Source organism: Paroedura picta, chromosome 13 (assembly GCF_049243985.1).
Source record: "Paroedura picta isolate Pp20150507F chromosome 13, Ppicta_v3.0, whole genome shotgun sequence".
Lineage (NCBI taxonomy): Eukaryota > Metazoa > Chordata > Lepidosauria > Squamata > Gekkonidae > Paroedura > Paroedura picta.
The window spans coordinates 2032371-2053903 of NC_135381.1; the positions used below are offsets into that span (position 1 = coordinate 2032371).

At 50.8% G+C, this 21533-nt stretch overlaps 1 protein-coding gene and 1 long non-coding RNA gene across 8 annotated transcripts in view; one reads left to right on the forward strand and one right to left on the reverse strand.

The window, feature by feature from the left end:
* CUX2 (cut like homeobox 2) overlaps nucleotides 1-9832 on the reverse strand; it is a 117893-nt gene extending 108061 nt beyond the window's left edge. The window contains exon 1 of one of the 6 annotated variants that reach the window (XM_077309358.1): nucleotides 9676-9832. In XM_077309358.1, coding sequence (XP_077165473.1) covers nucleotides 9676-9738 — 63 coding nt within the window. In that variant the 5' untranslated portion in view covers nucleotides 9739-9832. Of the gene's footprint in view, nucleotides 1-8974; nucleotides 9051-9261; nucleotides 9418-9675 lie in introns of those variants that run through there. The other 5 variants (XM_077309361.1, XM_077309359.1, XM_077309356.1 and 2 more) reach the window with 5 other exon arrangements.
* Nucleotides 9833-9967: 135 nt separating this feature from the next.
* LOC143823236 (uncharacterized) lies at nucleotides 9968-17961 on the forward strand. 2 transcript variants are annotated; one of them, XR_013226420.1, is made up of 4 exons: nucleotides 9968-10843; nucleotides 11676-11907; nucleotides 13835-13927; nucleotides 17270-17961. It is a non-coding gene; the product is annotated as an uncharacterized LOC143823236 (long non-coding RNA). The 2 variants fall into 2 exon arrangements; XR_013226421.1 differs by lacking the exon at nucleotides 11676-11907.
* Nucleotides 17962-21533: the final 3572 nt, after the last annotated feature.

Consider the following 21533-nt stretch of genomic DNA (forward strand, 5'->3'; position numbering starts at 1 on the left):
GGCAGCTCTTGGTCTTGTTGGAGAAATGTCGATGAACCCCGCCAGGGGATGTGGAGGCCCTTTTGACATTTCTCTGAGGTGGGGGTCCTGTTTTTTAGGTGGGTGGAGCTTCTTTCCACAGATGCTTCCCCAGGGAGAATGTGGTGTTGTAAGTGTTGTGTCCCAGCCTCAACCACATTGCTCTGTCTTCCAGGCCCTACGGAACTGACCAGGGGCGTGGCAGGTGCCGAGCAAGCATGGCTGCATGGTCGCCGCTAAGCCATAACAAGACATTCAGCCAATCTGCAGGGGGCATCCTTGAGCCCACCACTTCCCAGGAAGCCCAAAGGGGGGTACTGACGGACTCCCATTCTGACCTCTGCTGGGGCGCTGGGCAGAACCCTGGCCCGACTGGTTCCCATTTTGCAGATGGGAGAAGCCTCATGCAGTCCACTGGCCTGGCTGGGCCACAAGGGCATGGCTGAAAACGGAGCAGCGCCCAACGCCCCCGAGCTAAGCCCAGCTTCCTGCCCGTTGCTCCACATTTGAGGGGGAGCGTCCCTGAACAGGAGGGCAAACACGGGGCACCCCGGTGGTGGCATCTCCACCCAGCCCTCCATCTTAAGTGTGCAGTCTCCCAAGTTCCCCAAAGTTAATGGGACTGATCGCATATTTACCGCTGTCATCCCGGATAAAGGAAAATTTTGACACGTTGTTAAATGATGGCACGTTTACGTGAGTCGAGCTGTCATTGTGTTTAATGGATGTCTCAACCAGCTGATATATATGTAAAATTTATGCACTCCAGACTATCGCACAGCGAGAACATTTTAATCAACACCCCATCCCCCCCCCCTTAAAATTCCGCACAATGAAAACATTCAGCGAGGCAGCGACTCCCTCCTCAGCCCTTCAGTTGCCGAACAGGGAAGACGTGCAGCTAGAGAGGGACACAGAGAGGTGCAGAGGCACAAACGCCCTACAAGTTCTCTGAAAAAGCCCACAGGACCTCAGAGAAAGAGTCACGGAACCTCCATAGACAGAAGCATTCTACATCTGAACAATAGCTGACGAGAGATGTTCATGCCCTGACTGTTCAATTTATATCCCATCACTCCCCAGCGGCTCATGGCGGTCACAAATACAATATTATTATTATTATTATTATTATTATTATTATTATTATTATTATTATTATTAGATTTATTTCCCGCCTCTCCTGATAGGCTCGAGGCGGGTCACAACAACTAATCACATTAAAATTCCCATTAAAACATCAATCTACTAACATGGCGGCTAAAAATCCCATCCCTCCCCCAATTATTAAGAGGTGAAGAGGAAAGGATAGGGGAGTAGCGTACACTCCAACTCCTAGGGGGGGGAGCGATGTCCCTGATATGAAAACACAGTACAATACATAAAATCCCCCAATAAAATCACTCTTAAAACTAAGGACTAAAACCCCATTAACCACAATTCAAGACACATTGCGACGAAAAAATCATAAAAATCCTATTATCCCTCCTTGGGGGGTGGCCTTGGGGAAGCAACTGTAAGCCGCCAACAGAGTGGTCCTTTTCTGTGTAGCAATTATTGCCACTGCAGAGGCAGAGATATCTGTGGAAACAACCTGGTCTCGTCTTCATCCCCATGGCTGCCATCTCAGGCCCCGGAGGGTGTTTTCGAAAAAGCAGCAGCTGCCATATTGCCCTCATGTTCTGATGACTGCCTTTTCGCCACATATCCCAAAAAAGAACTTCTGATCTAGAGAGCAAAGCCTACCTCAAGGATAATAACTTGGCCTCAACCAGGAGCAGGGCCTATTCAGCCATGGCTCCAGCCTGGTGGAAAGCTCACCCTGGCAAGCTCAAGTCTCTGCAGGACCTTGGACAGTTCCACAGAGTTAGGGCCTAAAAAGAGTGCTGAATTCCTTGTTCGTAACCAACCAAATCAGCCTGACCACTTGATCTAGATGAGGGGTAGTCAAACTGCGGCCCTCCTGCGAATGCTGGCAGGGGCTCCTGGGAATTGTAGTCCATGGACATCTGGAGGGCTGCAGTTTGACTACCCCTCATCTAGATCCACCCTCCCTCTACGAGAACAGAAGCCGTGAGAACTATTTGAAGGGAACCATTATTATGTTTTAAAATATAATACTGTTCTATTGTTTTTTTTAAATAGTGTTACTGCCCTGAGCCCTAGGGGAAGGGCAGGCTACAAATAATGTGATTAGCATCATCAATAAGAATAATCCCCTATATCAGGGCCTCCTAAGCCTTCCATGTCTGCATGTGCCTTTCAACTTCCGACACAGAGCATGATAACAAAACGGCTTCCACATGACCCAGAGGCAACAACAAAATGTCGGGGAGCGAGGCTATGCATCTCTCTCATGAGAACCCTTCCGACATTTCAGGCAGAACCCATGCTTAAGAGGATGCCTTTTAAAGTATTAATAAACTCAAGACTTTACAAGTAAAATAGCTTTAAGAAGGACAAAAACGAAAAAATTACAGTGCACAGCAATATAACAAATATCTACATTACACAAATTAATCAAAACTAATTCCCTAAATCTATTTTCTGGATTCAGGGCAACTCATTTATGCGTTTATCTCCTTGTTGGTAAGTTAATTTAAGTACAAACAATTTCCTAAAATCTTCTGGGGAATTTCAAGGCAATTACATCATGACTGCCAGTTTTCCTTTATCAAAAGTCAGTCTTTGGCCTCACTTGTTGTGGAGATATAAGGGTAAAGGCCCATCCCTGCTAAGAAAAGGCCTAGAGATGTATATTTCCATCCAATTTCTGTAATCCCCATCAGATGCCTTTTCACTCTATAGATCAGGGGAGGCCAAACTGTTGCTCTCCAGATGTCCACGGACTACATTTCCCATGGCTCATGGGAGTTGTAGTCCATGGACATCTGGAGAGCCACAGTGCGGCCACCCCTGCTGTAGACTGTATGATTTACAACTGCAGTCTGCCTTGGGTCTCAATGAGAAAGGCAGACTATAAATAAGCAATTAAATTAAGAAATAAAATGCTGAGGATTCAGACATCCGAGTAGACGAATCGTTATAACCCTTTAGCAGCTTGTCAAACGTTATTTTTGAATGCTCAAAAATACCTTCTAGTGGTGGGGGGAAACAGCAGATGCAGGGAGAGCTGAGGCCGAGAAAATTAAGCCACTGTTTCAGTGACCTGCAAAAAGACACATCTTCCTGTCCTTTCCCAAAAGATTACAGCAAACAGGTTTGGGAAAGATTCAAGGTGGAAGCTGTGCTGGTCTGCAGCAGCAGAACATAGTCTGAGTCCAGGGGCACCTTTAAGACCAACCGAGTTTAATGCTGAGGATTAGCTCCCAGGGTCGGGCACACAGGTATGAAAGCTTATAGGCAGCATTAAACTTGGTTGGTCTTAAAGGTGCCACTGGACTCAAGTTTTGTTCTGGGTTTCAGAAAAATGGCAGCAAAACAGGGGGGGGAGAAGGCAATTAGGCACGTATGGCCCCCCAAATAAACTCCAGTTTGGCCGCCAGACAAGAACCACCGTTTCCCTACCACCGATACTCCCCTGCACTTTTCCAGCTACATTCTAACTGACTCTGCTTATTAGATCCCTCCAATGTGCATTAGTACCTATTAAGAGCTAATAAATATTTATTAAACAGGAAGACTGCTTAACTAGAGAGCATCTCAGGCACCAACGCCTCAGCGCAATAGAGGCAAGCCTTGTTTAACAAGAGCAGCGGTGCCAGATCAGACCGACGGCCCCCTCGCCTCGCCTCGCCTCGCCCACCAATGTGTTCCGATCCCAGAGTAGTTGGGGAGGCAGCACCCTACTGCTCACTCCCAGCCGCTGGTGTTTCGGGAGGCACACTGCCACTGAATAGGGAAGCTCTACTTGGCGAACAACATCCACACACCCCACCGCTTGCCTGGTTAATGTCAAGGACCAGATCTGGTGGAAGGGAAGGAAAGGATTGTCCTATCGCAAACGTCAGCGTGAGTGCAAAGGAGACGTGCAAGCCAACCTTTAACAAGGAGCATTTTAACAGGAGGAGTTCAATCTCAGAGCACCCCCCCCCCAAGAAGCACGTACCTCTGTTCAGCCTTTTGCTAAAATCAGCCTCTTTTGAAAGCAGAATTCTTAGAGCAAAACCTTCTGTTTTCTGCTCAGAACACATCCCACTTAGGGCTACACCCCTGGAACTGCCTTAGACCAGGGCTAGTCAACCTGTGGTCCTCCAGATGTCCATGGACTACAATTCCCATGAGCACCTGCCAGCAAACACTGGCAGGGGCTCATGGGAATTGTAGTCCATGGACATCTGGAGGACCACAGGTTGACTAGCCCTGCCTTAGACTATTAAATCAGTCTCCTCAGGGTGGATGCAGCTCTCCCGGGTCTCGGGCGGAGGTCCTTCCCCTCTGCTTCCTTTCACCGGAGATGCCAAGGACGGATCCTGGAGCCTTCTGCATGGCAAGCAGCTGCTCTCCCTCTCCCCAAACAGGTCCCACTGAGCCATGGCCGCTCCCTGTCTGCTCCCTACAATAAGCTAGATCAGAAGAAATTCGGGAGAAGCACAGAAGGGAGACGAGGCAAGCAAGTAACAGCCAACCCAGAGCCAGATGGAAGCGGAGAAAGGATCCCAAAGTGGTGAGGACCCAACAGCACAGGAGAGAGCAAAGGCAGGCAGGCTGGCCAGGTGGGAACACTCCCCCGTTAAACAATCTCATCGCCTAATGAAATATGCCGGCCGTCATTTTTTATCTGTCCTCGTTTCCAAGAGCGCTGGCTCGCCGCAGAAAACCAGCCGAAGCCACGATCAAAGCGCTTACGGGGTCTATCGTGTTACCAGCATGTATTCCAGGCTCTGTAGGTCAGGATTGTCCAAACGGTGCTGTTTTCCAACCCCCTGCCTGTTGGAGTCTCCGGGGAATGCCCCAAAGCAGGGGTTGGGGGTGGGGTTCCTACCATTCAGGCTATGAGGAGGTGCGGGAAGCACATGGCAAACTTCCAGGCCAGAAGTCGGCTGAATTATGAAGTCATGGGGCAAGGGGGGTGGGTGGGGCGTGACAGCCTGGCAAAGCCAGAGCGGAGAAGAGACGCTCCAGAGATTTGCAAACTGCATGCAGGCCCTCCATGGGACAGGATCAGATCCCCAAGCACAGAGAGGAGCAGTTTGTTTCATTTTGAAGGTCAGAAAGCTCCCCACCATCTCTGGGGCCAGGGCTTGTGTTTGCCTCTGGGCCATTTCAGTTTGAGGGATGCCCAACTCCGCTTCCGACCCACTTTCTCAATGGCCTGCTGAGGGGGAGCCCCCTCCCCTTGGCGGGAGGTGGACCACCCCATTCTGCCCCTGCAGAGCTCCTGCAATCTGGCAGCCCCATCAGGTCTTGTTGAGCTGGGCAGGGAAGAGGGTTGCCACCCCCTGGGAGGCAGCTGGAGATACCCAGCTTTTACAATTGATCTAGGAGAAAACGGCCACTTGGGGGGGGGGGGGGTCTGTGGCATTGGTCTCCCCAGGCCCCACCCTCCAACTCTCCCAGTATTTCTCAACCCAGGGTGGCAGGTCTAGTGGGGGAAGCCCCCTTTGGGCCAGTATGGGCACTGTTGAGGCAGCCAGGGAGGCAACACGGACATGATCTGGAAGGGGAACAAGTCCAGATCTCCACAACAGATCTCTTTGCAGACTGCTCTAGCACGGGGGGGGGGGTGCATCTCCCTCTCTCCAGAGTCATGAGCCACTTGTGGCCTGAAGGATCCAAAATCAGGCTGCTTTCTGCAAGCAAATACTATTCAACAGAGGAACAATTGGCCATTTCCACCGCTGACACAGAATCCTAAATGGACCCTCTCTAAGCACTCCAGCAGAAAGATGAGAAGGACAGCAGTGGTCCTTCCCCCAGTGGCTCCTCGTAAAGCCCAGATCAGGGGAGCTTCTGAACCCAAACCCATGGGTCCATCTTCGCACAGCACAAGACCCAAGATGAGTTGACTGAACGGGATGGCCACATCTCCAACCCCTGGGTTTCAAACTGGAAGTCCCGCTGGGCTGGTGCCAATTGCCTGCACTGCTGCCATCTGCTGGCTGGAGGCCAGAGCAGCAGCCAGTTCAGGGCAGGGTGCCAAGACCACCAACTGGAAAGCAGGAAAACCCGGGTCCCAGAGGACCACACTGCCCCTCCACTCTGACAGCTATAGAGTTTTCACCCTTTGCACTTCCTTCCTCCCTTCCTGCAGGTCGGCTGCCTGAGGTGAATCCTGGAGCACCCCATGCCTTCCCCACTCCTTTCATGCCCACGAGGGCTGGTGCCCTCCCTCCAACCGGGCTCCCCTTCTCCTTTCCCTTCCTCCTGCAGCCTCCGCAGCAACTGAGGCCTTTCCATCGGCGCTTGGAAATGCCTACCCAAACCGAAAAAAGCAGCCCCAAGCAAGGCAAGGTGCGTGCAGAGGCCATCTGCCGGGACCTGCCCCAGCACAACTACCCCAGACTTCCTTGCCAGGCTCTCGTCCAGCTATAACCAGGGTCCGCCCTGCTTAGCCTCCAAGATCTGGAGATCAGGCTGGCCTGACCCATCCAAGCTCAAACCAGTCTCAAACGACTTCTGACAACCTCCTCCTGAGGTTTGCCAGGGAAGGGACAGGCAGAGGCGGTTTGCCCTCACTGGCCTCTCTGCAGCAACCTGGGCTCCTCGGGTCGGTCTCCCATCCAAATATTAATCAGGGGTGACCCAACGTAGCCTCTGAGACGCAAGGAGATCACCCTCGCCTGGGCCAGGCAGGGCATGCCAGAGGTACTAACCACCACGCTAGAAAAGAGAAACACCAGAATGACAAGCAGCACATGGAGACAGGACACAGCATATGCACAGACTCCGCAAGCAAAGATCCCAGTGCAAATGAGAGAGAGAGAGCATGGCCTACCCTGAGCATAAATCAGAAAACGCCTCACCATCTTCACAGATGAGCACCCAAACACAGCAACCCGCTCAGTCGGAACATTGGCAAATTAAAGCCGCAGACTCCTCCGCAACAGAGCACAACGGCGAACCAGTCCAAGGTTTCCCCAATGCCAAACCCCTCTGCCACGGGAAACTTTTCAGGCTCTTCCTCTACAGCAGGGGTAGTCAAACTGCGGCCCTCCAGATGTCCATGGACTACAATCCCCATGAGCCCGTCAGCATTCGCTGGCAGGGACTCATGGGAACTGTAGTCCATGGACATCTGGAGGGCCAGTTTGACTACCCCTGCTCTACAGTCTTGCTGGCTGCCTCGTTCCCTCGCCCCCCCCCCCCAAGACATGTCCATCAGCCTTTCAGGCCACAGCCTCCGAGGAAGGGGGGGCTCATATCCCCAGGGTCTCGGAAGGGATCTAATCCCTTTTTGTCACCTCCTCCAACCCTAGGAAGAGCCAGGCCGTGGTGACGGTTCCAAGCACCTGGGAAACGCCGCAGCTGTAGCAAGTAAGCTCCTTAAGAGATGAACGGCATTACATTCTCAAGCCACCGATATATTCCGCTACCAAAGCATCATAAAAACATCCCTAAATTTGCTCACTCCCCTGAGAAGCATGCTACTTTCAAAGCTATTTAATAGCCACAGAAATGACATCTTCCTCCCTCTGTGAGTTCCACAGGGGCAGTGGTTCCAGCGTAGCACGGTCCAGTTATGCACCCTGCAGAGGAAGCGATTGCGCCACAGGGATCCCCCCCTGCTATTGCGGGGGCCACGGTATGAATTCAGCATGGGCCGACGCGTCTGCTCTGCACCCTCAACAAAAATTACGCAACACTGTACATTAACTCTCCCTGCCTTCAGAGCTCCAATCGTATTAGACCTGCACCGAGACACCGAGAGTACCCTGAGAGAACTGCAAGCCGGCCAGGAAAGGAAAACCAAGGCTCCTATAAGCTGAAGCATCCATCCATCAAGGAGGATGACTGCTGTATCTCTGCCTGAGTGACTGTTCTGGCTTTGTAGAGCAGTCCACTTCCCAACATGGGAGAGATTCTGGAGCAATCACCATCCAGCATGAAGGAGGATACCTGTTGTGGACCAGCATGAGTCACTAGCTTCTCCCAAACTTCACCGTCTGTGGGGGATAATGCTGGCTTAATGACTCCTGACACATTTCTGCCCCGAGCCGAGTGCCTCTTGCTTCTCTGGATGAGTCTATCAATCAATGAGCCCCTGGGGAGGGCGGTATATAAATATAATCAATAAATAAATAAATAATGGGCACACCTAAGCAGGAACACTGGCCCTTCTGCCAGGAGACATCAACACAAGCCCCCCCCCCCCCAATACCATTCAAATATGGCGCCTGTTTTAATTCAAACACTTTGGGCAACCCCCCAACAAAATCTGGGACAGGCGTCAACCATTGGGCCTGGCTATGATTGATTGACTGATTGATTAATAGACCGCCCCCCCCCCCTGGAAGCAAAGGGAGGGTGCTTAACTGCCTATGAAATCCCGGTCACACACACAGTTAACGCCACGGAGACCGGGGCAGTCCGGCCATCCATGTAAAGCCTAAAGTGCTCCACGAAATCTCCACCGCGGGGGCCTCTATGGGCCGTCCCGCTCCCCGGTCAGGTGCCCGTGAGGACGGCCTCGCTTTTGGCCCCGCTTGGAGGCGGCCGGAGGTCCCAAGCCCCGGAGCGGCGCCCCAGGGAGATCCCGAAGCGGCTCGCGACCAGAGCGCCCCCCCCGCCCGCCCGCCCCTGGCTCCGGCGCACCAGTCGTCCCGAAAGAGCAGGAGCCGGCACCCGCCCAGCAGCCCCTGCCCGGACGGCGCCTCGTGCCCGCCGCATGCCAGAGAGGGAAGGGCGCCGGGCACCCCCCCACCCCCCACGGGCACCCTGCGAGCCAGCCTCCCGCCCCAGGGACTGCCCCCGGCCGCGCTTCCCGACAGAGGCGACCCCCCCCCAGCCGCCCCAGCCGGAGTCGTTGCATCTCTTGCCCCCCCCGCCAGCCCCTTACCTGCCTCGGGGTTGAGGGGGCAGGAAAGCGGCCAGGCAGCGCCAGGGCAAACGCCCGCCCGCCCGCCCGCGAGTGTCCCCAACGGCTGTGGACGCGGCGAGAGGCGGGCTGGCCGAGACGCCCCCTCCCCTCCCCTCCCCGTCGAGGGAGCCCCGCTGCGGGGTGGCGCTGAGAGCGGCGGCGCCGGCCAAGTGGCGGAGCGGGAGCGCGGGAGGGGGGGGGGCGGCGGGGGAGCCAACTTCGCCGGGGAGAGAAGCCACCCCCTCCCTCCCCCCCCCCCCCGGTACCTTGGCAGCGCCGAGAAGTTGGCCGCCCGGCGGGCAGGGGCAGGGGCAGGGGCAGGGGCCGGGCTCCGTCGGCGGAGGCTGCAGCCCGGGGCTGCCCGGCGGCGCGTCCATCCAGCCCGGCCAGCCGGCGGCGGCGGCGGCGCTCCTGCTCCTGCTCCAGCTCCAGCTCCTCCTCCGGCCGGCCTCCTGCCCGCCCGCCCGCCTCTCGAGCGCTGCCCGTGGCCGCCGCCGCCGCCGCCGCGTGATCGATGAGCGAACCGAACAAAGAGCAGCAGCGGCGGCGGGATCAATCGCGGATCCCTATCGGGGGGGGGGGGGAGGAGAGGGGGGAGGGGTCCTGCCGCCCCCCTGGCCCGGAGCCCGCGGGCGCCCCCTTGCCGCTCCCCCCCCTTGCCGCTCCGGCCCGGCCCTCACCTGCAGGCGGCCCAGCTCCAGCCGCTTCCGATATTGAACCATCGATCCCGCATCGGCGGCCATCTTGGGGGCGAGCGAGGAGCCCCAGCCCAGCCGGCCCTGCCCGCCCGCCTCCCCCTCGGACGGACGCCGCCCCCGGCCCAGCCGCCCAGGCCGGGCCAGGCAGTGGCCGGGGCGCCGGGCGACGAGCGAGGGTGGCGGCCTGAGCCCGCGGGCGCCCAAGTTGGCGAAGGCGGCGGGCGCTGGGCGCGGGGAGAGGCGGCGGCGGCGACCGGCAAACTTCTGCCGGGGGCGGGGCGCGAACGCGCGATCTTGCCAGCCCTTGCCCTGCGCGCAGCTCGCAGATGAAGGGGGGGGGGGAGAAAACTTAGAAAGGGGGCTGTTTGGCAAACGAGGAGCATGTGGTCCCTGCACCCGAAAGGCAGCCCCCTCCTCGTCGTGCCTGGCACCCTTTCTCAGAGGTAGGGACTAGCCCCCTCCCCCAAAACAGCTTTTCGGCGCCTGTAGAAGAGGGCCCCTAGACCAAGGCCCGGCAGCTAGCCGTCCCCCAGGGATGGCCGGCAGTGGTCCCCCCAAGTCAGCAGGTTCGGTGGCTGCATCCTTAGGCTGATTCCCACCTGCAGGAAGATCCTGGTTCCTTGGCAGGTACCATTCCTGCCCCCGGAGGGGCATCCGTCTCCCACTATCTGCACTCAAATGGAAAAGGGCTCCCCCCTGACCCTCCAGTGGGAGAAGGCGGATCCAGCCGCTCCAGTCCACGCATGCAAAGGTAGTGAGGTCCGGGCAAGCCCCAAAAGGGGCCAGGGGAAGGGAACATTTGAGGGACACCCCTTCCCCAGGGGTTGCGCATTATTCACCCACACCCCAGCCATCAAGGGATGGACGAGGGTTTGCTCTACCTTTGGAAACAGTCTTTCCCCAAGTTATGGAGAGGCATGACTGAAAAAGCACGCATCCTTTCCCCAAAAGCCAAGGCCAACGGCACGTTCGAGACCAAGTTTTATCCAAGGTCTTCTAAACCTCCATGTGCACACGCAGCTCCTACCTGGAATAAGACTCGGCTGGTCTTGAAGGAGCCCCTGGACTGCTGCTTCAGCCCCACTGCTGCTCACGGCCATCTTTCCCCCAAAGGGTCCCAGTCTAATTTGAGATTTTGCAAAGGAAAAAGGTGGGCTCAGTTGATAACGGTGCTGCTGTGATAAGGCATAAAAATAACCTAACCCAAATCACTCTTAAAATAATCTGGTTTGTGCTCAGTTTAATTTTAAATATAGTCCATGAGCCTTCGTATCAGGTCATAAATCTTGACTGGCCCACTAAAATCATCCTTCCCCCTCCCAGGAATAAATGACAAGCTGCCTCAGAATTTTAAACAGGATAAAAAAAATGCTTGCTAATTTGCTGCGAATTAATGCAGTGAATTTCCCAAAATTGTGCTGGATTATACTACTGTAATGCACTCCACGTGGGGCTGCCCATGAAGATTGTTCAGAAACAACATTTCCATACAAATAGGTGCAGCCTGATTAATTTCAGGAATAAGCAGTTACCATGATACATGTGCTGAAATGCTTCAGCTGGCTACTTGTCAGGGTCAGCCTGTCAGCCTTCCGCCAGGGTCATTTGGGGTTATTTGTAAGGTATCAATGACGTGTCTACAATAACTTGTTGGTGCCAGCTGTCAGATGTATGGTCATTTGTCAAAGGGGGGCAGCAGGCCTGGGAAAACTGCTTGTAACCACTTGGCTTTGCTAAATTCCTTTTGGGGTAATGTGGGAGGAGAGGAGTTTGGATATTACCGGGTGAGCCTGGCCATGTTCAGCTTGTCACGTGCACCGGGGTGCGAGGCTGCACCAGGCACTTTCTGTGGGAATGGAGGTGCCCGTCATTGTCTTGGGGAAAAGGGGAATCTCGCCTTCTTCAGTTGAGCTGTGTTTGGGTCTATTTCAGGGTAAGGATCCTTGGGGTTATATTCATCAATGTATTGCTTATCAAATCAGTTTCAGCAAGAATAATCATGAACTCCATATTGCCACTTCAATAAACCTCTCTATTTCTGAGCCTAATTTGAGGTGCAGACTGGCCTGTGTGGCTTCAAGCATCCTGCTGCCAGAGGGAATATTGCAAAATCTGAGGTCAGCAAGAGAAACCCTGGAGCTGGTTTCATAGACTCATGGCCTTCTTCGTAGCTGCTCTGAAGTGGCATAATCTGCCCCCCCCACCAGTGATTTAGTGAGTAGCACCCCTGCTGGCATTCTATTGGCTGATGTGGATAGACTGCCAAAATGTCATTTGAATAAAAGTAAAAGGGGAGAAAAATGGGAAATGAATGTTCTTGGACCCCATTCATTACATTCCATCACACTAATCCTTCCACATTTCAGTGCTTAAAAACAACTTGAAAAGAACATAAAAAGGGAGAACGGAACTGCTTATTAACAATTATGAATCAAGTATTCTATATTATTAAGTGACTGGTTTGTGCTTGACAGCTAACTTCCAAATAATCTCATTGCGAAAAGATGATTTTTAGTGGAAAGTCTTCCAATTAATTAATTTTAAAGTAATTGATCACTGGACACCAATTAATCAGTCGGTGGCTATTTGACTTGCTGGTGTCATTCTTAAATGCACATCAATATTACATTTTTTAGAACAAAAAGAAACTCAGTTCCACCTGACCTTTGGAGGCTTGAAACTGGGGGCCCGGCCTGATTTTAGGACTGCTTGACACTTTCAATTCAGCTTTTCCACTCTTCAGTCTCCTAAGTGGGGATGAATTTTTAAAAAATTATTTATTCAGAAAAGTTTTAAAAAACACTACATGTTACAGAATGTAGAAAAGAGAAAGACAGTACATATTACATTTACAGAACTATAAATATTAAGCTGACATTTCACTGTGTGTGTGTGTATATATGTATATTGTTATGTACATGGATATAACAGTTACTTTGCAGTAGTACTGATGAGGTGCACACAGATTATATATTCCCCCCCCTTTACCTCATCAGTACTACCGCAAAGTACCTGTTATATTATCCCCAAGGTTACCTGTTTCCATTGTTTACATATACTTCACATAAGTATAGGATGCTTTAGGAAGCTTAGGGCTAATCCTGCGTTGAGCAGGGGGTTTGACTAGATGGCCTGTATGGCCCCTTCCAACTCTATGATTCTATGATTCTAAATCAATTATTTCTTTCCATCTCACTTTATCAATCAATATAATCTAATATTGGACTCCAAAGTCTGATATTGAGCTGTTGTGCATCCAATATATAAGTTTTGCCATTGACCCATATTCCATCAGTTTGTTTAACTACACTGTAAGATCTGGTAAAGATTCCCCCCCCCCATCCTGATGCATATAAGATCCTGGCAGCTGTAACCATACATTTAACAAGTTCAGTGTACATTTTGGTCTGGTACTATACCGAGTAACCTACATTTTGGATCCACTGCAAATCTGTTTTTCGATATCTTTCAATATCATCATGAATCATAATCCAGTATGCCCTTGCCCTCTGACAAGTCCACCATACACGATAGAATGATACATTTATTTCATGACATTTCCAACACTTTCCATTATAACTCTGATTGGTGGGTATGGAAATTCTGAATGGGGGATGTGTTAGTATTGAGAACTTTTAATGTGGCATGTAGCTTTTGTTCACTATTTTGAAATTCAGAGGTTTGGTTTCCAGAAAATTGTACATATATGAAGTAGCTTTGTTCACACCTTTCCAAAGTTCAGGGCAGCACTGGACAGTTAGGAACTATGTGTTAAAAGGCAGTCTAATAAACACTTGATGAACATCCTCAAGAACAAATTACACCCATTTTCTGACCCAATTTTACTGCAAATCTGTCCAGAAGTTTCATTTACCCAGTGAGAATCCAGGCAGGAGTTTTGTGGATGTCTCCTCTAGGACTGTTCTGAAAACCAGGCCCTACCACTGAGAAAATGCAAACCCTGGCAGAAGGGGGAGGGGGGGTAAAGATAAGTCCTGCTGAGTTGATCTATGGTGACCCTACTGACAAACCAAACTCCTCCTGCCTCCACAGAAATGGCCACTACAAATATGACTCTTTATTCAATAGCGAGGAAAATTCAATAACACAGATGAGATTTCATTTTGCTGTTTGTTTTTAGAAAGATGAAGATCTTCTTGAAAAATGACTATAAACGCAGCCACGCTTTGAAGAAGTTCTGCGGTTTTAAGGCCGAGAAAGAGATCAGATAAAGGTGAAATATCTACTCTGGAATGGGAATGTATTTGCACTGACCCAAAGGGGAAAGAATCGCTTGATCCGCTTGCGATTCTGACTGTGCTATTGCTCACACTTCAGGACAGGCAGAAAAAACAGAGAAATAAGTCACTTGAAAAGTTATGGCAAACATGGAAGAGCCATGATGTGGGGGAGGGGGACTATTCAGGAGACGGGGATGGAGAATTCCAGAGGGGGTTATTCAGCCCATCCAGGGGAGCCCACACCAGACCTAGCAGCCTCGAGGGAGCAGAAGGCCCTGGACTGCACCAGACTTCTGCTGGCTGGTCACTGCCCCCTTGCGCCATGGCCATTGTGCAGAATTTACTGCTCTGTCTGGTTTCATATTTTTTAAACCCAGGGCTTTGTTGCATGCAGTTAGTTGCACCTGGTGCAGAATCTGCCTTGACGTTCCAGGTTTGAGACCCTTAGTGCCCCCCTTGGAGTCAACACTCAGTCTTTTGGAGATCACAGTGAGCTGTATCAAAGATCCCCTCTCCCTAAAATAAAATTCCTGGTACAACTGAGTTAGCCGCTCCAGGACCCAGGAGATGTGGCACTCCTCCACCCTCGACTCATAAAATGGTTTAACGAGAGCTTGGTTTGTGTGTCTTTGCATTCCGGTTAATAATTTAAGTGGCTGCTTGTTAAGTCTCGGCCTATTACAGCAGGTGATTTCCTTTCACTCTTTGGGCCGTTGGGTGGTTTGCTTCCTCCACAAACCGTCCACTCACAAAAATCATTCCAAAGGTACTCCAGGAAGATAAGTCAAGCCCATTGGCCAAAAGCGCCACCTGGTGGCTCAAATGCAGGCATGCCAGCTTCCCAGAAGGGAGAATCCAGTGACATTTAAAGAAGCCTTGGGTTTTTAACTTTAGTACTAAATTTTTGGGTTCTTGAGCTATGAAAACGCATCTGCCCATTTATCCCCAATTTGGACAGATTTATTTCCTTCCCTATGGTTTTGCCCTGGAATTGAAACCAAATCAATAATAACCTTATTTGCCAAGCTTCTTATTTCTGTTTGGCTTGTGAATGTTAAAAATCTTCAATATGTTGTTTACCAATTTACTGCTAATTTATCCTCTAGTTATAAACATGGACTGGTAATTCCCTTATAATTATGTCTGAGAAATTGTGCATGCACACTTTGAAAAAACACTTTGTGGGTGTTTGTGGGTGCCCCTGGGCTCGAACTATGTTCTGTTGCTTCAGACCACCATGGTGACCCACTTAAATATATTAAAATGGAGAGAGATTCAGGTGTGTCACTGTGTTCGTCTGACACAGCACAACAAAGTTTGAGTCCAGGGGTGCCTTCAAGACCCTCACAATTTGATTCAAAGTACAAACTCTTGTGTGCACACACATTTCTTCAGGAAAGGAGCACTGCATTAAATGAATAAAATAACAGTGTTAATCAGGCCTCTGGGAAGCACACAGCTCCCCCTGGGAAGGTCAGAGGGTGTTCAGGAGGTCAAGATCTGGTGAAGCTTCTTCTCAGGAAGAGAAAGGCCTTTTTCAGCACCGGCTGCCGGAGAGATGCTTTCAGAGGGGATGCCGAGCCTCGAACCGGGAGCCTTCCATGTTCCGTGCGCAACACAGAGGCTCTCTCACTGAGCCCCAGCCCCTCTCCTGCTCATGCCAAGCCTCCCCCGTAACCCAGGGCTCTTCCTCCGGTCTTCAGACCACCTCCTGGTTTGTTCGTACCCTAAAGCCGCAGCCCCCCTGCATTCCCCCCCCGCCACCGCTGGGTCAAGGGGTCTCCGTTTGCCGCCACAATCCCTGCCGCTCTCCCGGCTCCCAATCAGCAGGCAGCAGATGTCAAACGGCTTCCTCCCAACTGCCTCTCCCGACTTCTGGCAACAATTAGCGCGTGAGCTTTAATTAGTTTTTCTATTTGGCTGCTCGGATCCCATCCTCGTAGCTGCGGAGCTCTTCAGAGCTGGACTCTCCAACGCTCGAGGCGGCTAGACGGGGCACTCTGCCTTCTGGGTCTGCAGCGGCAGAACGGGGTCTGAGTCCAGGGGCTCCTTTCAGACCAACTAAGTTTTATTCAAGGTGTCCGCTTTTGTCGCATGAATCACAGGTGGTTGGTCTTAAAGGTGCTCCTGGACTCACACTTTGTCCTGTCTCTCTCAATGCGGAAGTGCACTTTAAAAAAAGGTGTTGTTTCATTTCATTTTATTCATTACTTTCATTGCTGGGTTAGGGTGGTTCTTTTTTCCTTTTGATCCCTCTTGACGGGGGGTTGTGTCTACTCGACTCTCAGAGTAGATTCCCCCCTGTTGTGTTTAAACAGACCAGAGAACCCATCCCCACTTCACTGGCCATTCCAGACAACAAACGCAGGTGCCAGTTATAGGCAAAATGGATGGACCCTGTTTATTCCTTTCAGTTTCCCCCCAGTATTCTGGAAACCCATTATCGCTTTCTCATTTTCTGTCATTGTTTCAGAAGGAAAAAATAGTCACTAAAGGCATGAGTAGATCTGCCCTCTTTACTTCATAGCCCCACACTGAATATTCAGATATCCACACTACTCCCAACATCCAAAGATATATTTTATCTTTGTGCCTCCCTCCCCACCCAGAGAGACAGAGAGAGAACCATTTTTAAGGAAGGCAAGGATTTCTTTGCAGGTGACAAAGGATGCTGAGCAAATAATTATTTTTATTCCAAAGGGTGATACTCCTTTGCATGAAAATGGAATTCAGTCACGCATAGCTGTTAAATTAAGCCTGCCTTCACCCCTCAGGTGCATCCAGAATGTATTTGCGCACAGAAAAACCACATTAGGGAGAAGGCGGCAAGATGGGTGGGGAGAAGGAGGAGTCAGCCGTCAAATCCTTTTGGCAAGAAAAAGGCTAAAACTGGCGCGATGGTTCGGGAAGCAGTTTTCTAAAAGCTTGCTCATGAAGAGAGCATGCACGGTCTGTCTGCTTGCCCCTGCAGCCTGAAAGTACCTGCACCCAAAAGCTTATCTCCAGAATTAAACTTGGCTGGTTTTAAAGGTGCCACTCCACTCAAACTTTGTTGGAAATCTAAAAGTAACTGTTCAGCTTGGTGTGGGGGTTAGGAGGGCGGACTTCTAATCTGGAGAGCCGGGTTTGATTCCCTGCTCCTCCCCCACATGAAACCAAATGGGTGACCTTGGGCTCACCATGGCACTGAGAAAGCTGTTCTGACCGGGCAGTGATATCAGGGCTCTCTCAGCCTCACCCACCTCCCAGGGAAGGCGACTGTAAGCCGCTCAGAGACTCCTTCAGGTAAAGAAAAGCGGCATATAAGAACCAACTCTCCTTCTTCTTCATTTCAGGATGTCTTTTAAGGCACTACCAATCAGATCTCCAGGGGCCAGTCAGAAGACCTGCCAACTGATGGAAGGAAACAGCTACCCTGTGTCTTTGTGTGGCCTTAGTTCACCCAGCCGTTCTCAGGATGGCCAGCAGGGCTCAGCGTGCCCCTTTGGCTCTAGAGCAAAAGGATTCAGCGAAATCAAGAACTTCTGGATCTGGGAAATGCATGTGGCACCTTCTCCACACCTACTCGAAGTGGCTTACAGCCATAAAACAAGACCAAGTAGAGCATGGCTTGGAATCCAGCAATGCACAAGCAGAAACCTAAGTAGCGCAGTTTCCGCCCTGTAGCTTATTAATGCCCAGAAATTGCTTACAGACATCTTGTGCAAGTGGAAACACAGTTTGGAATATGCTATTCTTCACTTAGCACATGGTGCTAGTGGGAGGGGTGTCCCATCCCCCCCCCCACCGCACAGTTCCGTTTGGGCAAAGACCTGGTGGATCCGAGCCCCTGGAAACAATAAAACAAGGCAGGTCAATAAAAATTCCAATAAAAGCAGCAAATAAAAGCCAGCCGGGGGCATAAAAGCATGTGAAATGGAGCAGTTCAAAATGATATTGATAAAACAATCCTCAGGTTGGGAGGAGACCATGAAACAGCTAAACAAAAACCCCGTAGTTCAAAGCCTGGAGAAAGAGAACTGTTTGGGCCGAGCACCTCCTTTCTTCCAGGTGAGCCTCACGGGATGCTGGGAGGAGGTTCCAAAGGAGCCACCACTGAGAAAGCCCCAACCCTGCTTAAGCCCTACTGGTCGGGACAGAGAGAACAGGACGTGGGGGAAGGCTCTTCTGAAGGGTTGTGGGGGAAAGCTGAGGAGAGCAGCGAGGATGATCCAGGGCCAGGGGGACCAAGCTCTAGGGGGAAAGGCTGAGGGACTTGGGAATGTTCTGCTTAGAGAAGAGGAGGTCAAGAGGGGACAGGAGGGCTGCATTTAAGTATCTGAAAGGTTCTCCTTTGGGGGAGGGCAGGGAGTGGTTCCTGTTGGCAGCAGAGAAGACAACCTGCAGTAACAGGTTTTAACTACGTGTAGTGTGGGACTGGGTACATATCGGGGGGGGGGGTCACAGTCCAAGTAGTTCAGAAGTGAATAGGTGGCCCATGGAGGTGGGGAGCTCATGGGCAGTCTTTAAGCAGTGGCTGGACAGCGACTTCTCGTGGATGTTTTAAGCTGATCCTGCACTGAGCAGGGGGTTGGACTAGATGGCCTCTGTAGCACTCCTACAACTCCATGAATCTGTGATTCTATGACTGTCCCCAAACCACCGAGGACCTTACAGGTGAAACGTAGGGCTCTGAATTTGCCTGATTTGAAAAGAAGTGGGCAGATAATAGGGTAGAGAGCTTTCCACACAGGAGCTGTAGGGGCAGCATAGAGTGATGGACAAGGTGGCCTGATCCAACAGTTTCTGCCCTGTTCTTAGGATCTCTGGATCCTGCCCAGACAGTCATCTGACTTCTGCACTTTGGACCAGCTGAAGCTTCCAAACCATTTGCATAGAATGAACTGCAGCAGTCGAACCCAGCTGTGGTCCCAGAAGAGGTCACTGTGGCCAAATTATGCTTTCTGAGGGACGGCCCTCCCTGATGTGTCCGTGGAAGGCCAGGACCGAGCAGCCCCTCCAAGCGACAAACCTGCTTCTTCAGGGAGAGTCACACTCCCTGCATTTCAGCCTGGCTCATCAGTCCTCAATTTGGTGTAGTGGTTAAGAGAACCGGCTTCTAATCTGGCGCTCCTTCACATGCAGCTGGCTGGGTGACCTTGAGCTTGTTACAGTCCTAATTAGCGCTGTTCTCACAGAGTAGTTCTGTCAGAGCTCTCTCAGCCCCACCTACCTCACAGGGTGTCTGTTGTGAGGAGAGGAAGGGAATCTAATTTTAAGCTGCTCCGAGACTTCTATGGGTTGTAAAAACCAAATCTTCTTCTTCTCCAAAATCCATCCTGTAATGTTTTCATAACTTCCTCCCCCTCGACAGAATAATCATTACCGGTAAACAAGCCGACTGCCTAATGTACGTAAGGAGCAAATTAAGTAGCTTCTCAAATTTGTCACTTCCAACTTGTCCCAGTCTGGCACAGACTAGCATCGATTTGGGTAGACATATATTATTTCACACTGTAAGTACCAGCAGTTGGTTGTCATTAATATATGACAGTTAAATTTAAAATGTATTAGTTTAATAAAAATGCATAAAGTAGAATAGGACTGCATTAGCTGCCCAGCAAAATTCAATTCCATAAATATTAGCTCATGTTAAAATGCATCGATTTCCAGTGAAATTGGATTGGTCAGAAGAAAGTTGTATTTGGGCAGAATGGGAATATACCCATTCTCTATTCGTTTAGTCAAATGCATTTGCCCGTAAAACTCACAGGTATGCATTACATACCGACATCTACCTGAGAAAGGGGAATGTTTTGCCAAGCAGCCAGAAAGGGGGGGGGGACTAGACAAACAACTCCCAATACGTTGGCTTTGTGAAACTCTAGTTACAAGGAACGAAGAAAGGCATCCTCAAATAAGATAAATATACATCAGAGGACGGAGAGCAGCTCTAGTTAGGAATTGCTGAAAAGAGGGAAAGAGAATTTATCTTCCATCTCGTGGGGTAACAGACGCCATGACAACTGCAAGACAGATTCCATTTAGATGTTGCAGCTATTGTGACAAACCACCAGATCCCCAAATGACCAGTGATGGGGAAACATTCTACTTTACAGCAGGGAGAGAGAGAGAGAGAGAGCGAGCATAGAACAGAAGGCTCACCCCATTGTCCTGTCCAAGCAAAGCTGAAAAATCAAACGATTTATGAGCAAGGTAGGGGAATAGCCACGGGCCTCTCTGGAGCTTGGTTTGCAGAAGACCCTGGTTCCAGTCCCTGCTGGAGTATGCCAGGTACCAGGGCTAGAAGAGATTTCTGCCTGAGAATGTAGAGAGCCACTGCCAGCAAGGCCTAGATCAGGGGGTCCCAAAAGGATGCTCACCAAGCATTTTTAGGAAGCGGTTGGGGTTCCTTCCCAGCATGGCTTCTAATGGGCCACTGGAGATCAGATTGCCCATGAACATGCAAATAATGTTTCTTCAGCAACTGCTGTCACCAAAGCATTGGATTTATTCTTTCTCACACCTCTTTCCCCATGGTTTTCAAAATTACCCCTCTTTCCCCCTGCCTTTGGGCTTCAACCATTTTGGCGTTACACCCACCAATCTGTGCCATAATTCCACAACAGGCACCTTGTGAGGTAGGTTGGGGCTGAGAGAATTCTGAGGGAACTGTTGCTGGTCCAAGGGCACCCAACACATTTCGTGCGACAAACCGACTACATTCAAGTCTGCCACTCTTAAAATAGCTGGTGGGGTGTAGTGGTTAAGAGCAGCAGCCTCTAGTCCGGAGACCTAGATTCCCCATTCCTTCTCCTCATGCAGCCAGTTGGCTGACCCTGGACCAGTCCCAGTTCTCTCAGAGCTCTCTCCACCCCACCTACCTCACAGGGTGTCTGTTGTGGGGAGAGAAAGGGAAGGCGATTGTCAGCCACTTTGAGCCTTCTTCGGGTAATGAAAAGAGGGGTATAAAAACCAACTCTTCCTCTTCTCAAAAAGTCTGTAGACCTCTGACCTAGATGGCCCCTTCATCTGTCAGAATGTAGTCAATTTCTCAGTTCAAGCAACTGTAAAGAACAGATATGGCCCATTGAAAGCATTCAGGACCAAGGACAGCTCCCAGGCACGGATCTCCAACTGTGTCCAACAGAGTCCCGAACTGGGAGAAGGTCTGCATTATATACCTTGTGTCAAAAGAGGGCACAGAGATGAGGCAAGATGGACTGCAAGACATAATTGATTCTGGCTACGTTTCACCACAGAGACCACCCATTCTTGGCATTTATTGATTTATTTTATTTGTAGGCTGCCCCCACAAAGTTTGAGCCCAGTAGCACCTTAAGGCCCACCAAGTTTTCTTCAAGGCATAAGCTTTCGTGTGCAAACACACTTTGTCAGATACACCAAAGTGGATGTTGCCCGTCCACGCATAAAGGTAAAGGGTGAGCAGCAAATTAGCAGGAGCATAATAAAAGATACTAAATGCAAGAACCAAATTGGAATAACAAGCTTAGTTTATATGGTCACCATTTGTTTGGGTTTAATTCCAGGGGGAAACAGTGAAGGAGACAGATCAAAAGTGGAGATTGATAGGCAGATGTACCCTTTTGATACCCTGAC